The sequence below is a fragment of the Podarcis pityusensis genome (genome assembly GCF_964106645.2).
Source record: "Podarcis pityusensis genome assembly, chromosome: 16".
Taxonomy (NCBI): domain Eukaryota; kingdom Metazoa; phylum Chordata; class Lepidosauria; order Squamata; family Lacertidae; genus Podarcis; species Podarcis pityusensis.
In genome coordinates this window covers 39,210,677-39,226,222 of record NC_138041.1, presented here as the reverse complement: position 1 = coordinate 39,226,222, position 15,546 = coordinate 39,210,677, and the positions used below count along the sequence as shown (strand labels likewise).

Below are 15,546 nucleotides of genomic sequence, written 5' to 3'. Positions count from 1 at the left end.
CTTGGGATACGTTTTGATATTCTGTGCCAATTTTTGCCAGCCTGGTGCCCGCCAGGCTGATAGGAGCTGCATTGCAAAACATCTGGAGGGCACCAGACTGGCAAAGGCTGTTCTATGCTTTGCCTTGATGCATAAGATCAAAATCATTTAATTAATTAAGTTAATTATGATTTTTGAGAGTGAGGTCTCCCCTTATTAACAGTCTTCCTTCTGCTGTGAGTCAGCTTGATGAGGACTCTGAATTTTACTATTCTGAGAAAGGGGGGCAATAATGTTTCCTCTCTGCCTCCACACTTTTATAAACCTTTACCATTAACCTTATTCTCTCTCGTCCCCATGCACCTACCAATGAGTTTTAGACCTCTTTTATGAGTGAAGACTCGCTTTTGTTTATCTTATGGTGGCCTTGAAAAGTGTTGTTTCTTTTTTTGTATACCAACCAGCAAGCAAAATGTATTTATTATAATTATGTTTCAATAGATAGATCCAGCTATCTTGATTCTAAAGAATTTAACTGCTGTGTGTTGAACAAAATGGCTGGTTTTGAATCCTTCAGAACAAAACTGGAATCCAGTGACTATAACGACCTTGTGTGTTTGGAGCAAGTGAAGTGTGATAAACTGAAGAGAAAACAAAGGCTCAATTTGTCCCCTTTTAAAATCATAATAATGATAATAATAAATTCCTTCAAGTAGAACTTTTTGTGCTTTCCATCTCTCTGGTTCTTTCTGCTGCTCTCCCCTTGTTTCTCTTCTGGTTTATCTCTCAGTTTTACTTCTTTGCAAGCTACAAAGCTTTATCTCTGCAGATTCTCCACATTCCCATGAGCTGACTTGTAGTCTGACCGTTCCTGAAAATCCACGTGGCTCGTGGGATATTGTCAAGGCACCGTTGTTGGTATGTGTGGGCTGGTGCTTTTCCCCACCTTATTCTTTTATTTTTCTTATGATCCTTTTGGTTTAATTGTTGCAAGATCATCTTCACACAAGGGGCTCTCAGAGTTTATACAGTCAGCCAATTCAAGTGGCAAATCCTGAGATTCAAGTTCCATATGTGTGCCTGTGGGTAGGAATTGTATGGTTGAATGTTCTCCATGGAAACAAATACACACACACTGTCCTTAATGCACATAGAAACCAAATATGTCAAGCAGAAGGGCTCAGCCCAGCCTGTATGAAGGTGCTAAAGCTCAGTGGTAGGACATCTGCTTTGCATGCAGAACGCCCCAGTTTCAATCTCCAGGAAGAGCTGCTCACCGTCAGTGTAGACAATACCAAGCCAGATGGAGAAATGATTTAGTGCAGTAAAAGCCAGCTCTCTATGTTCCAGTTTAATTCAGCCCTTTTATTCAGAACAATGAAGACTATAATCTTCTTTTTTTAAGGGAATGGTCAGCAGTTCAGTGGTAGAGCATATGCTTTGCTTGTAGAAGATCTCTGATTCAGTCCCCAGCATCTCCAGGTAGGGCTGGGAGAGAAACCTCTTTGAAACCCTGGAGAGTCACCTCTGGATACTTCCAGCTGTATTGAGCTAGATCAGAGGTGGCCAACTCCCAAGAGACTGTGATCTACTCACAGAGTTAAAAACTGGCAGTGCTCTACCCCTTTTGGGGGTTCAGGTCAAAGCTGTTGAGCTTTTTAGGAAGGAGGAAGCCCCATTTTTTGGGGTGCAGGGCAAAAGTATTGAGCTTTTTGAGTTTCTTTGGGGGAGCCAATGATCTGCCATAGACGTCCAGTGATCTGCCTGTTAGACGTGCCTGAGCTAGATGGACAAGCTGTTTGGCTTGGTATAATTTGGCTTCCAGTGCCAATCTTATTTGTCGGGGGATTTGGGTGGGTGTGTTTTTAATGGCACATTAATATGGCACACTCCACTGTGAATGGAGGTTCTGTTCAGCTATCATACCAAATAGACATTGGTATCCTTCTCCTCCTCAACCCACATATTTGTTTGATCCAGGAGTAGCCAAAGCTGCACTCTTCCTATGTTGCTGGGCTTCAGCTCCCATCAGCCCCAGCCAGCCCTGTCAAAGGTCAGGCATCATGGGAGCTGGAGTCCAACAACATACAGAGGGACACACCTTCCCCAACCCTCGTCTTAGTATCTTGGGGCAGCACATTGCTTAGACTAATTCTGCATTGTGCAATCGATTCCTTTCCTCTGCCTTGGTGCTCATCTTCATTAGAGAACCCTGATTTCAAGGATTTTGGGAGAAGGGAGAAAAGCTTCTTCCTATCTGCTCTGAGTACTGGTTCTGGGGAGAAAAGAGGGGCACTAGAGAGGTTGGGGTGATATTGTGGGGGAAGAGGATGCTTGGTAGGGTATATCTTTGCTCTGATCCAACTGACTTGATTTTTTAATTGCATGCATGTACGAACAAGGCAGTTATCAAAGGGTGTTTACAGTACTTCCTCCCTTTACACCTACGAAGGAAGAATGGCAAATCAAATTGTGTGAATATTTGGAATTAGCAAAAATGACAGAAGTAATTAGAACTCAACAAAAACCAAAGGTTAAAAAAAGAGTGGGATGTTCTAAAGAGTATCTGGAAAACCATTTTTCAGAAGTGTAGGGGGACCTGTCCCCTAATAAACACCCAATCAATCTCCCCACTCGGAAATTGAAATCTTTGAACTAGGATGCTCTTAAATCCTCGTAGATTGGATAAGCGTAAGTGGTGGGGTAAATCATCAGGCACATGACAGCTATGTGGGCATCCTCTCTCTTCAGAGGGGATCCAGTGACGGCATCCTTCAATTATGGCAGAAAACATGGACTGGAACTTCAGAGCTGTAAAGGCTTGTCTCCATTCCACATTTATCATACTGGTTACGTAGTGAGAGCGAGGGGTCTGAAGTTTGGCAGAAGTGGTCAGCACAAAAGTTGCATTTTAAAATATGAGATTTCAGGTGGTAAGAAGCTATCTCAAAATCTGAAAAGCTCAGAATGCTGAAAAAGAGGCCATACATGTCAATAACTTGTATTTCCTGATTCCAAGACGGAATTGCATTTTAGTTCAAGCTCAACATCTTGTTGAAAGCAGAAAATACTAAATTGGGCCCTACCCCCTTTTAAATTTTAGCCAATACCTAGGGGCAAGGATATGCACCCCTGCCTTCACTGAGCAAAGACCAGCTTCCAAACAGAGAATGGAAGACTCTGTTGCCTTAGGGAACTGGGGTATTTGTCTGGATTTGGCACTGTTTTCACATTCCACCTGTGTCTCTGCATAGCTGTCAAGCTCATTCAAACTGGCCTCTTTTGTGCATTTGTTTTTTCCCTTTAATCTGGGGAATTTATTTTTAACACCCGCCCCTTGCTACTGTTTGCATTGTTTCCTGAGGCCTGTGCTTTTTCAGTGTTAGCCTGGCAGTTCAGCCCTGTGCAGCCTTTAAAAATAAATAAATAAAACTTCCATAGCTTTTGAGCAACTGCCTGTATATAATGGGTTTGCGGAGGTTAATGGGAACAGAAAGAGTTCTAACAGATGCTGCTTTAACCTCATTAAAAACAGATAAAAGTTGCTGGCTCGTGTAGGATTAGGCCATCCCAGTGAGTCAAGCAAGGTTTCCAAAAAGTGACGTTTTCCCTTGGGGTTTCTAGGTTGCATGTGAGGAGCAGAAAACAGTAAAGAAAGGAAACTTAAAAGCAAAAGTTGACTGAGTGTGGTGTCCCCTCCATGAAGCCATGTTGCTTGCTAGGAATTTCATACGCCAAGTTTGATTAGAAAATGTGAGGCCTTAGACTGGTCAAGCTTTGGTTTTCTTGTTGGTTGACATAAGGAGACAAAGACGTAAAAATATTCTACTTTAGATTTGGTCAAGGGACCAGGTGTGGACCTGCACATCAGCGTATGGCATCCGCCATATTTGTTTCCCACAATGCCCTGGAGTAATGCCTCCACACCTGGAGCCATCCTTGACCAGTTGTTTCCCAACTTTGTAGCACCAGGAATTGTGGTTTCCTGTCTGCCACAGAAGAACTACTGTGTGTTGTAGGAGATTCCAGAATGTATGCCAGGGCACTCACGGTTTAGGTGTAGGTGTGACCTGCCTGTCCTGATGGACATAAGAAGAGCTCTCCTGTTCCAACCACTCTAGCCCTGTATCCTGTTCTCACAGCAGCTAAACAGAAGTCTCTGGGAAACCCATGTGCAAGGCCATAAGCACAACATCAGGATGATGGCAGAGTCCATTAATGGTGAGAGAAGAAGGAAAGCCTCTCTGTCTACTTTTGCCCTGCAACTTTTGTATACATCTCCTGTGTCCCCCCTTTGCATGCCTTTCTCCTAAGCTACAAAGCCCAGTATGTAAACTTGGAGCATGTTTAACGCTGTGCACCTACAGGGGTAGGCAACCTAAGGCCTGGGGGCCGGATCCGGCCCAATCACCTTCTCAATCCGGCCCATGGACGGTCCAGGAATCAGCGTGTTTTTACATGAGTAGAATGTGTGCTTTTATTTAAAATGCATCTCTGGGTTATTTGTGGGGCATAGGAATTTGTTCATTTCCCCCCAAAAAATATAGTCCGGCCCACCACATGGTCTGAGGGACAGTGAACTGGCCCACGGCTAAAAAAGGTTGCTGACCCCTGACTTAGAGCCACTTCAAAAACCACACCGTATTCTGCAGTGTTGCTGCACTGGTGGGGGAATATCAAATAGTGGTGGGCAAATATAAGACCACAGCTGCTGCTGCTGCTGCCGGTGGTGTCAGGAATATTCCAAGTTCCGCCCTGAGCAGCTAGCTTTCATGGGCAAAAGCAAGTCGCCCATCCGTTTACTTTCAGAGAGATTCCCAGAGCATCATAGAGAGTTGAAAGGAACTCTGAGTGTCATCTAGACCAACTCCCTGCAATGCAGGAATCTCAGCTAGATCATTTGAAGCACTTTGTGATCCCAGTCAGCACTATATAAATGCTAAGTATTTAAACCTTTTAATACTATTTTCAAAGGTCTTTCTGTGTCTGCCCTTGAAGTTGCCTTTTTCCTTTTCTACCACTTCCCCTTCTAGTGGTAATCTGACCTCTACCCACTTCCTGTGTTCCATCCTGCCCATTGCCTCCCCCCCTTTTGGTGCCATTTTTGGTGCGGGCTTCTGTGTAGCTGGGGGTGTGCGGCATTGTGGGCACTGTTCCCAGTTAATGGGGTAACTATTTTTATGCACTGGCTGGCAGAGCTCCCAAAACACAGACCCTGAAGTAAATGGGAGACCAACAGGGTGGGGGTGGGGATATGCTATGCCTTTGCTTTTGTGTGTGTGCATTAAGTGCAGTTACCAGATTCTGCTCTTAAGTGCAGTTGTGATTGGTGCATAAGAAAGCTTTTGTTCAGCATGAAAACAGCTTCAGCAGTAGCGATACACCAGGAGCAAAATCTATGCTGCAGATTTTTCAGTGCAGTGTATGGTAGCTTGTGTGCTAGCAATGGATGTATCCGCACTAGAAGTTTACTCTAAAATTACAGTTCTCTCTCCCCCTCTCACACACACACACTTTCTGTATGCTCACTTGGCCTCCAGCATGGCCACGAGGAAGAAATTGGAAGTTCCCACTTCTTTGTTGACCATTGTGCAGTGTTGCGTCTGAACCGTAAACTCTGGTTGGTCTTAACTCTAGCTAGTGAAAGCAAGCCAGCTTTATAAACTATGGTTGAAATTGGCTTGTTGCACTACTCATACTTAAGAGTAACCACAGTTTGTCCTAGTTCAGATGTCACCACAGGGCAGGCTGTGGTTAGCCTAAAGCAGAAGCTAATGCTTCAGAATTCCTTCTCATGGCAGTGCCAGAGGAGAGGAGGAATAACTCAACCATAGTTTACAGTTATGTGCAAACAAGGTGTCTGTCCAACCTGCAGAGCCAGTTCACATACACTGCGTGTCAAGTGCTTTGAACACTCACAAAAAGTGGTGTAAGTGCTGAGTATTATTACATCGGCATGCATGAGAATTAAAATATAGAATACAATAAATCAACCAGATAACAGAAACAAAATCAAGGATCAAAATTAAATATTCATCTCAAAAATTATCAAAATTAAATGCTTCCCCAACTAACCAATCAAAATGAACCAATTAGCCAAAATGAACCAACCCCCAATTTTACACCTATTGTTGTTCTCAAGTATATTTTTCTCGCCCCAAATGCCCAACAGAACCCTTTTTAATATTTTAAGATGCCCAAACTGGGGTTTCTTCCTGGTTTCTAATCCAAGCATAAAACTCTGTTTTCTTTCCTGGTGTCAGAAGCAGCAAAGCCGTGTCCATGAGCCTGTGGCTCAGGCATCTAACTTCAAACCATTTGGCACAATATGCATTTCAATAAATCTTCTGTCTATTAAATGGACACTGATGGAAGGCATGACTTGTTTGCCTTTAAATCTTGGGCTTTGTTTGTTTCTGAAGTGCATTATTGGCCCTGCTGGCTGCCTCCACTTTATACCTCTGTGTGCCAGCGATTCCAAGAAACTTTTGCAGCAAAATGTTTCCTTTCGTCTTTCTTCACGATGCCTGTTTAATCAGATGGTTCCCTTTGGCTCTCAGAGGCCCTGGTTGCTGAACCACATTTGCCAAATGAATTGAAGATTTGATACAAGGATCGCTCTAAATCAGAATCCCAGTACTGAGCGTCTCTAGATGAAGCAGGCGAGGAGATAATTTAATACTCGTAGCATGTTACTGGTGTCATTTCCTTGACCTGCAAAACACAATTGATAGAATCTTGTCTAGCCAAGTGGGAAAACATATATTTTGTACAGTTATACTTGTGTCTTGCTAACTGATTTACTGATTTGTTCTCTTAGGGGTGTAAAAATTGTTGGTACAGCATCACATGTGCTAGACAACTAGATTTTGATACAGGTGTAGTGCAAGATTCCCTCCTTACTAAAAACGAGGAGTTCCCGGGAACAATGTGCATCGCCCTAGTCCAGGCATGTCAAAAGTCCGTTTCGGGGCCTAATCTGGTCCCTGTGGCAGTTTATTTTTTTAAAAAAGGTCAATAACTTTGGTTGGCCCTTTGGTCGGCCCCCAAAGCCCTTCACTTCATCAAATCTGGCCCTCTTTGAAAAAAAGTTTTGACACCACTTAGTCTCTCGCTCTAGACTTCTTTTTATGGGCAGGTTCAAGGTGGATGTTCCTTCCTCAGGCTGCCCAAAGCTGTTTCCCTTTCAGCTGCCCTCTCCACACCCAGTACAGCAGGTTTGCTGAGTTTTCCAGGGGTCTTTAGAGGAAGCCACAGAATAGCCCACCCCTAGAGTAGGCTGCTCGTTGTCTCTCAAGATAAATCTGTACTCCAGAAAAGTCCAGTGGCTCAGGCTAAAACATGGGGGCTGACTTATAAAAGAGCAGAGGGCTGTCTGTCCTGCCTATTGTGATTCAGAAACAGTGTGCCTCAGAGATCACATTAGTGCAGACAGCACCTAGACTCCATTCCATATTCACTGCGCTGAGTTGCCCAGCCTCCAGGGCTGACTTGAAGTCTCCAGCCTTTCCTGACCCCCTCCAAGTAGCTGGAGGACGGCTTGAATCTCCAGGTGGGCAAAAGTGCATTTTTTTTTAAATTAAGAAGGCTATGTGTTCAGCTTAGAAGTGTCAGCCTGGCAGGATCCAACTGCAATTGCATACTCTTTTTCCCCCAAGGGGGGAATCTATCTGTCCTCTGTTTCCGCCTCCCTCTCCCAATTAACCCCTGTCTCCAGGGCTCAGTGGTGGGGGAAAGCGCAGAGGAAGTATCAGCGCCCCTAGGTCTCAGGTTTGGGCTCTGAGATTTCAGTGTCTGGGATTCTCCTGACCTGGCGACCCTATCGATCATGCTTTGTACTTTCTTTGTGTGCTGGAGGGTGTAATCCTGCAGTCCCTTTAGGCTGCTGTTATCTCTCTCTGGTGCTTGGATGGTGTATTTTTGGTCTCTTAGGAAGCGGCAGTCAGAGAACTGGGTTTGCTGTTGGTGTGTGTGAATGTATTCCTGCTACGAATTACATTGCCTTTTCCCACTTTAATTTTAACATGTCAAATGAAACAAGAGGGTGGGCAGTATGGAGGGTGATGGCAACCAGCCATTTTTACTTTAGGGGAAAATGGTTGCATTTCATGCATTTTATTTGGTGCCTGAAAAAAGCAATTGTGCAATTACAAAGACTTTTGCCTCTACCACCCACCCGCTTTTAATATATATCCATATAACTGACATGGAGCTTCTGCTATACTGATTTAGAGTTGCTGGGCCAGAGGGCACTGCTTTAACAGGAATTTTAATTTTAGATAAGTGTCTCTCTAATTTTAATGACTGCCTTTCCAAAGTGTTAAGTATGACAAGAAGGGGGGGGGAGTGTGGGCAGGGGAGGAAACAATTGCATGTGATCTGCCTTCTCTATTTTTGCTGATGATCTTTTGACAACCTGGGAATTCAGAAAATAATAGTTATTATAGCATGTCTTTGCTGTAAAGGAACCCTCAAGGTGAACTTTAGGGGGAAATGGTTTTATGAAGTGCATGGTGACTAAGGCTGCATATATGCACATATATGGGGCATACATCTTAGTAAATATGATTGCACCGTAAATTGCACTATAATTGCACCGTCAAAAGCTATCAGCCATGATAGTTAAGAATGTAGCCTTCAGTCTTAGAAGCAGTCTACCTGTGATAGGGTTGCCATATTTTTAAGCACCCCAACAAAATTGTTAAGCTTTTTGGGGGGGAAAACCTGACCCATAAACAGCTTTTTGAGCTGTTTCCTCTGCTTTTTTCATCATGTTGCCTTACATCCGGGTTTTTCCTGACATTTTGCCATTTTTACACCCGGAGAATGACATGTCAGGAATTTTCCTGACATATGGCAAGCCTAACCTCTGAGTAACAGTCGCTGGAGGCATGCCGGGGCTGGCCACCTCTAGGCAAAGCATTGGAGCTGATTTGGACAACGGCAGCAGCTTATAGAGTCATAGAATTTTTTAATTGGAAGGGGTCCTGAAGATCATCTAGTCTAAACCAATGCAGGAATCTCAGCTAAAGCATCCGTGGCAAATGGCCACCCAATCTCTGCTTAAAAACCTGTAAAGGAAGGAGAGACCTCCACCTTCTGACAGAGTCCCTTCCACTGTCAAACCGCTCTTTCTGACAGCAAGAGTTCTTCCTGAAGTTTAGTTGGAATCGCCTTTCTAGTAACTTGAAGCCATGGGTTCGAGTCCTACCCTCCAGAGCAGGAGAAAACAAGCTTGCTCTGTCTTCCACGTGACAGACCTTGAGATATCTGAAGATGGCTGTCCTATCTCTTCTCAGTCTTCTCTTTTCCATGCTAAACATACCCAACTCCCTCAACCGTTCCTCATAAGGCTTGGTTTCCAGACCCCTTACAAATCTTAGCTGCCGTCCTCTGTTCCAGGTTGTTATGCAGGATAGAAATAAATGACATTGGCTGAAAGTCGCTCTAAAGTTGTATGCTGAATCTCCCTATGATTAGCAGGAATGAAGTAAATCATGCTGAATAAGCAAATGCTTGCATTATGCACCTTGGAGAATTTAATTTTCTTGCTTCCGAAATATTGTTCAGATCCCTAGCACAGAATCTATAGATTGCACTTGTAAACTGGCAATTAAGACTGCCAGTTACCCTGAATTTGTCAATTTTGTGTTGTTAAGCTGTTCTGCCAAGTGACTAGTTTTGAGCTGTCTAGAATCCCGCTTCTACCTTGGCTTTGCCCGCAACCCACCAGAAATGGTGGTGGCTTTGCCCCTGACCTGCTGGATTCAACCCGGCTCCCCCTTGTAACCATTTGCTTTTCTCCAGGGCTCCATCCACGTTCCACCACTTTCAGCTGTGGAGGCAGAATCACAGCTGAAAGAGCTGGTGTTTTGGATAATCCACGAATGGCAGAAGTCTTTTGAAAGTAATAACAAAAAAAGAAAGTAGGAATGGGGTGGTGGTGGTTTGACTTGGTTTGCATTTAAAGCCAAATCTATCAGATTCACACTTTCTTGTGAAACAGTACGAGAAACAGTAAGAGAACTGAAGCACAGCCATTCTATGAAAATGACACTTGTATGAAATTTGTGATACAGTCCTTTAACCAACCAGTGTTTACAAACAGCATATACAGTACCAGGGGAAAGTTGCATACAAATGCATATGTTAGGGGAAACAACATACAAAAAATGCATTCTGTTAGGAGAAATTGCGCACAAATATGTGCTTATTAGGAGAAATTCACTCTAGAATGTGGATGAATTTTCATGAGAATTTAAACAGAAAAGAAAAAGGAACACAAATTTCTGCAGAAGTGTGAAGAACTGAATTTAAGAGGGAACTGACACTGACAGCTCCACACATCCCTCTCAGCAGTTGTTCTGGGCTTTCAGGAAAGGGCTGGCAGGCAGGCAGGGATTGTCATGATGCAGATATGGGAGAGGCAGCGGTGGGTGGAGTAACTCTGGAGCCAGGAGGAGCAGGGTGGTATTATAAAGGTAAGCATGGTTTGAGGACAAATTGCTGTCGGGGTCGCTGTGCTTTAGAAAAGCAGTGATCACCTTTTCTGTGTGTGCAAAGGAATGCGCATGAAAGAACAAATATTATTTTGCATTTTGAGGCTCACGCCCGGAGGCCCCTCTTTCCTTGTACGCCACTGAAAGAGACTTTATAGCTTGAAATGCCTGGTTGGCACAGTGCAGAAGACAGGGCCGGCTGCCCCATGAGACTCAGAGAGGCAGTTGCCTCAGGTGGCAACAGATCCAGACTCCAAGGAGCGCATCACTCACCTGTGTAGGCGGAGCAGCTGCTCCATTTTCTCTTTTGTGCCAGACAGCAAAACATCCCGGCTGGTCCTGACAGAATATAATTCTTTTGTGCAATTATCTGCGTTCCTTGTCCTTTATTGATGTGAAGGTATGCATTGTTTGTGAACATTAATGTTTGCATTCATATATCATATAGGCCGTAGACTGTATAAGATTGTTCTTCCAAAGTTATTTTTCAGCATTATGCATGTGGTGTAGAAATACATTGTGCAACTTGAGCAATCTGGCTTCGTTTTTTGAATTTCCCAAGTGGTCAGGGAATAGACTCCCTAGGTTTGTTTTGGGGACTTCCAGTTCCCCTCCGCCTCGGACAGCGTGGTCAGTGTTGTGACCCAGAAATGTCTGGAGAACACAGCCTCCTCATCTCTGGAAAGATCCCAAGCTGTGGTTTTCTCGGTTGACCCCATGGGACAGGAATGGCGGCCACAGACACCTTCTGGGAACTTGTGGGTGAGCAGGGCCACAATCCATAGTGGGTGCAGCAACAAACATAAATGTCACATTTGTACAGTAGGCTAGTTCTACACAGAGAAACTATCCTCCAGCCAGGCAGGTATGAGTTCAAAGACACTTTCCAGCCAGGCAAAAACATGTTAGGAGCGTGACGAGGGTGCGGGGAGGTGTTGCTTGGGGTTAGTCCAGATATTTGGCCCTTGGCCCTGAGGTTTTGCCACCCCTGCTGTGGGACCAAAACTTCCCCATTTGCTCTTTGCAAAGACTGGCGTCGCCCAGCAAATCCACCTGGTCACGTGGGAGCTGAGTCCTCTTCCGTCCTGCTAATGGTTTTGCTTCTGTTTTGACCCAGCACACAATGGATGTAGCCGCCCCACTGGGATGAAGCTGGCCAGCGCACCATGCCAACATGCACCTCCAGCAGGCCTGCCACCGCTGAGAGGCTCGTTTCCCACAATGAGCTTGGCAAGCAGCAGGAGGCTGCTGGCTTTCCGCATTGCTTGCAAGCCCTGAAGTCTACCCAGTTGGGCGAGATGGATTCCTTCGTGGTGGTGACGGAGTATGACCCTGCTTCCAGGCCTTCGCCGGGCGGGCGGGACGAGCAGGAGGATGAGGAGCCCATGGAGCCGTGCGAGGAGCAGCCGGTGGCGCAAGACCCCAGAGGGTTCGAAGAGGAGGCTTTTCCTGGGGGTGCTCTGGGGGGCCCCTTGCGAGAGACAAGGGAACCTCGAAACAAACTGAACCTTTCTAGTCGCAAACTCTCTCTCCAGGAAAGGTCGCAGTCCGTCCAGTCTCCTGGTAATGGCGAGGGCGTTAATGGACGCTACATTTATCCTTCTCTTCCTTATTCCCCGGTCACGTCTCCGCATTCCTCGCCTCGTCTGCCAAGGAGGCCAACGATAGAATCCCACCGAGTTTCTATCACAGGATTGCAAGTAAGAGAAGTGATCTCTGACAGTTTCAGCCCTGGGTGTGTGATTCTGTAAATGACACCAAAGTATTCCAGGGAGTTCTGTGGTAGCTGCAAGGTGTGTGTAAGCAGACCCTCCAAGGGCCCCTATTTTGCAGGGACTGTCCCGGATTTACAGAAGCCATCCTGGTTTCTGCTTTGATCATGCAATGTCCCGCTTTACCTTAAGATGTTGCTGTTTTCATTGGAGAAATGTTGAAGGGTGTGGAGTTATGCTACCCCCAAGCCAAGGAGATAAGTAACTATATAAGCTTTAGAAGACAACCAAAGGTGGCCCTGTATAGGGAAGTTTTTAGATGTTTTATTATGTTGGAATCTGCCCAGAGTGGCTGAGGCAACCCTGTCAGACGGGTGTTGTACAAATAATAAAATTATTATTATTGTGGAATAGGACATGCCAATTTTCATCGGAAAAATGTTGGAGGGTATGTGTGAGGTGTTATTGGGAATGGATGGAAAGCTTCAGTGCATGTTTCGTGGTACGATTCGGAAATGTAGAACATGTGATTTCAAGATTTAACCAAGAACTTCTTTTGCATTGTTACGTTAGTGCAGCTTGCAGAGTTTTCACAGGCTTGTAGCACAAAACAGATCAATATAAGTCCATCATAAAGAAATGGGAAAAGGGAGAAACATATTTCCTCTTTTGCTTTCAATCTGTACCAAGATAGCCCCTCCACATTGACCTAGGTGTGTCGGAGGGCGACACTTCCTCCCTTGTTTAATTAAGTCTGAACTGATACTGCACCCAGTAAGAATGTTCTTTTTCAGCAGCCCCCCCAAAGCACTCTGTGATGGTGGGCAGGCTGCTGTGAGGGTCATTTGAAGCCAAACTGCTCATGAAGGGGGAGTGGTAGATCTCCAGTGTCTCACCACTGTCATTCCGGATACCGTAAAGAGCAAATATACTAGGATGCTTTTCTTTAGTGACTCTTATGAGAGTTGAATGGATGGGGTGGGTTCAGGGGCGTAGCAATGGGGGGTGTGGTAGGTGCAGTCTGCCCTGGGTGCCCCCAGCGAGGGGAGTGACAAAATGGCGGGTGGCACTCACCGCTGGACCTGCAGCGCGCCCGAACCATGCGTCTCGGGTGCCCGCAGGTTCCACTCTGTCCGCCTGCTGCCTCCCCCCCATCCCATCCTTAAGGGCACGCCACACCCTGTCCCTCTGGGTGCTGTGCCCCCCGCCCCTATGAGTGGTTTGCCCAGCCCCTGGGCACACCGCCCCAGGTGCTGGAGAGGTTTCCTCCATCGCTGGGTGGGATCATATTAGCACAACCTTTGCCAAACTGGTGCTATCCCGGATGTTTAGGACTACAGCTCCCATTATCCCCAGCCAGCCAGCATAGCCAGCGATCCAGGGATTATGGGAGTTGTGGTCTAATAAAACTGGTCTAAAGTGAAAGGGAGGACAAAACCTTTATGTGTTTCTGTAGATTAGTTGAAGGTTTTTTCCAGCTTCTGAGGACTTTTCAGTGGGGGGCCTTGATGGACTTGAGGCCCCAAATTCTGCCCTTTCTTGCTGTGATCCAGAGAACCGGCCCCACCTGCCTGAGCCACCGTGCAAATGAATTATCCCTGGGTTTTGTGTTCGCTGCTGTTATTGTTGCAGAAGGGATGTGCGAGGCTGGCGATGGCTGTGGGTGGGGAGAAGATAAACGAGGAAGAAAATCAGATGCTCTTTGCAAAGCTATATATGGCGAGAACAGCGGCTGATTAAAAGCAGAGGTGGGTGGCAGCACCGATGCCTCCAGCCCAGTCTTTCTCAGTTATGTATTAGAGAAAGAAGATGCACTTGTGCTAATACAGCTCAGCTCCCAGCGTGGAATCTCTGCATGTTTTATGCAGCGCATGGAAAGTTTAGTTGAGCAGGCAAGGAAGAAAGGAGGAGGAGGGGTCAGGAGGGCCTGGATCTACATCAGCCTTTCCCAAACTGTTGCCCTCCAGGTGTTTTGCACTACAACTTCCATCAGCTGGCTGGGGCTGTTGGGAGTTATAGTCCAAAACATCTGGAGCAGGACCATTTGGGAGAGCCTGACCCAAGTCTTTCATCTTAGTTCAAGGAAAAAATAATAAGTAAAGGAAGAATTCCTGGATGCCAAGATCCTTGTTTGGGGTAAGCACTCTTTGGTGTGAGAACCTCAGCAGAGATTAAAAATTGCAAAATATGCAACAAAGTAACGGATGGAAATAAAGGTTGTTTGACCTATAAAATATGCCCTTGTGAATTCCAAAACTTCCCTCTTCCCTTATCATGGAACAAGACCATGTTTGCTAAGTTAAAGATGGTTTACTTACAAACTCTCCTAAAGTCATATTGATGTGCTTTTCCATACAGAGTTCAGAAAAAGTAGCACAGGCAAAAAAAAAATTGGCTTACTTACAGAGTGGTGAAAGTTCTTCAGTTATTGGTATAGTGGCTTGTGAGAGCCATGTGGCTAAGCTGGAGCAAGCAGCTTGCTCCAGCTTAGCCTCTTCACACACAGAGCGCAGGGAGACAATAAGCTTGATTACCTAGTCCCTCCTAAGATGAGCTAAGCCTGGCAGGACAGCTTACTCACTGGTCTTAACCCCTTCATGCATTAATTAGACTTAGCATGGTGGTTCTATGAGGCTGGTTATCCCACATCATCTTTGCTTATTCCACATTTTGAACAGAGGTGAATTGTGTCCATGAAAAACAGAGGGATGGCTGGTGGTGATGAAGTCCTTGTATGCATACATCTTCTTTGCCGGGTGCCCAAGATCTGCCTTGAGTGAATGGCAGGCCATAAACTTAAAACATAATAAAAGCTGGTGGCTTTTCGTTTCGAGGGTCGATGCTTATAACGCTGGCAGGGAAGCCTTTTTACAACTTGTTTAATTCTGACTGCCTCAGCGTTCCTCCTCCGCTATTGTGTGGCTCAGTTTCCTCATTATCTGTCTTTCGTCAGCCTTGGGACTTCCTTTGCGGCCAGAGAGATTGCCACCTCTTCACCCCCTCTCTGGTAATAAAACTCAAATATTATTGCTAGGAACTGAAGGAGATTTTCAAGTGGCAATAAACTACAGTCATGGCAAATGGTGTTTTATTACCCAAATAGTACAGCTTAAGCCACTGAGTGTATTTTTACCTCTTCTCTGCTTCTGTGGATTTAATGCAATAACATTTTGTGGGATTTGCCACAGAGAGATCTGGGAATTGGCCATGCAGGCTGATGCTGATGGGAGCTGGAGTCCTAAACCCCTGGGGGGCAGCATGTTGGGCTACCCCACCTTACACCAAGCCTTGGCAAGGCTCTCCACCAGCTTTCTGCTGCGGAGCCAAAGGCTGGGGAGGTCAGCTGACAAGGGACT

At 45.5% G+C, this 15,546-nt stretch overlaps 1 protein-coding gene across 10 annotated transcripts in view; it reads left to right on the top strand.

The window, feature by feature from the left end:
* Positions 1-15,546, top strand: part of CAMKK2 (calcium/calmodulin dependent protein kinase kinase 2) — a 49,138-nt gene that overhangs the window by 6,404 nt on the left and 27,188 nt on the right. For 7 of the 10 annotated variants that reach the window (XM_080985633.1, XM_080985641.1, XM_080985640.1 and 4 more), the window contains exons 1-2: positions 809-897; positions 11,596-12,178. In XM_080985633.1, the coding sequence (XP_080841759.1) occupies positions 11,645-12,178 (534 nt within the window). In that variant the 5' untranslated portion in view covers positions 809-897; positions 11,596-11,644. Of the gene's footprint in view, positions 1-808; positions 898-11,595; positions 12,179-15,546 lie in introns of those variants that run through there. The other 3 variants (XM_080985634.1, XM_080985636.1, XM_080985635.1) reach the window with 1 other exon arrangement.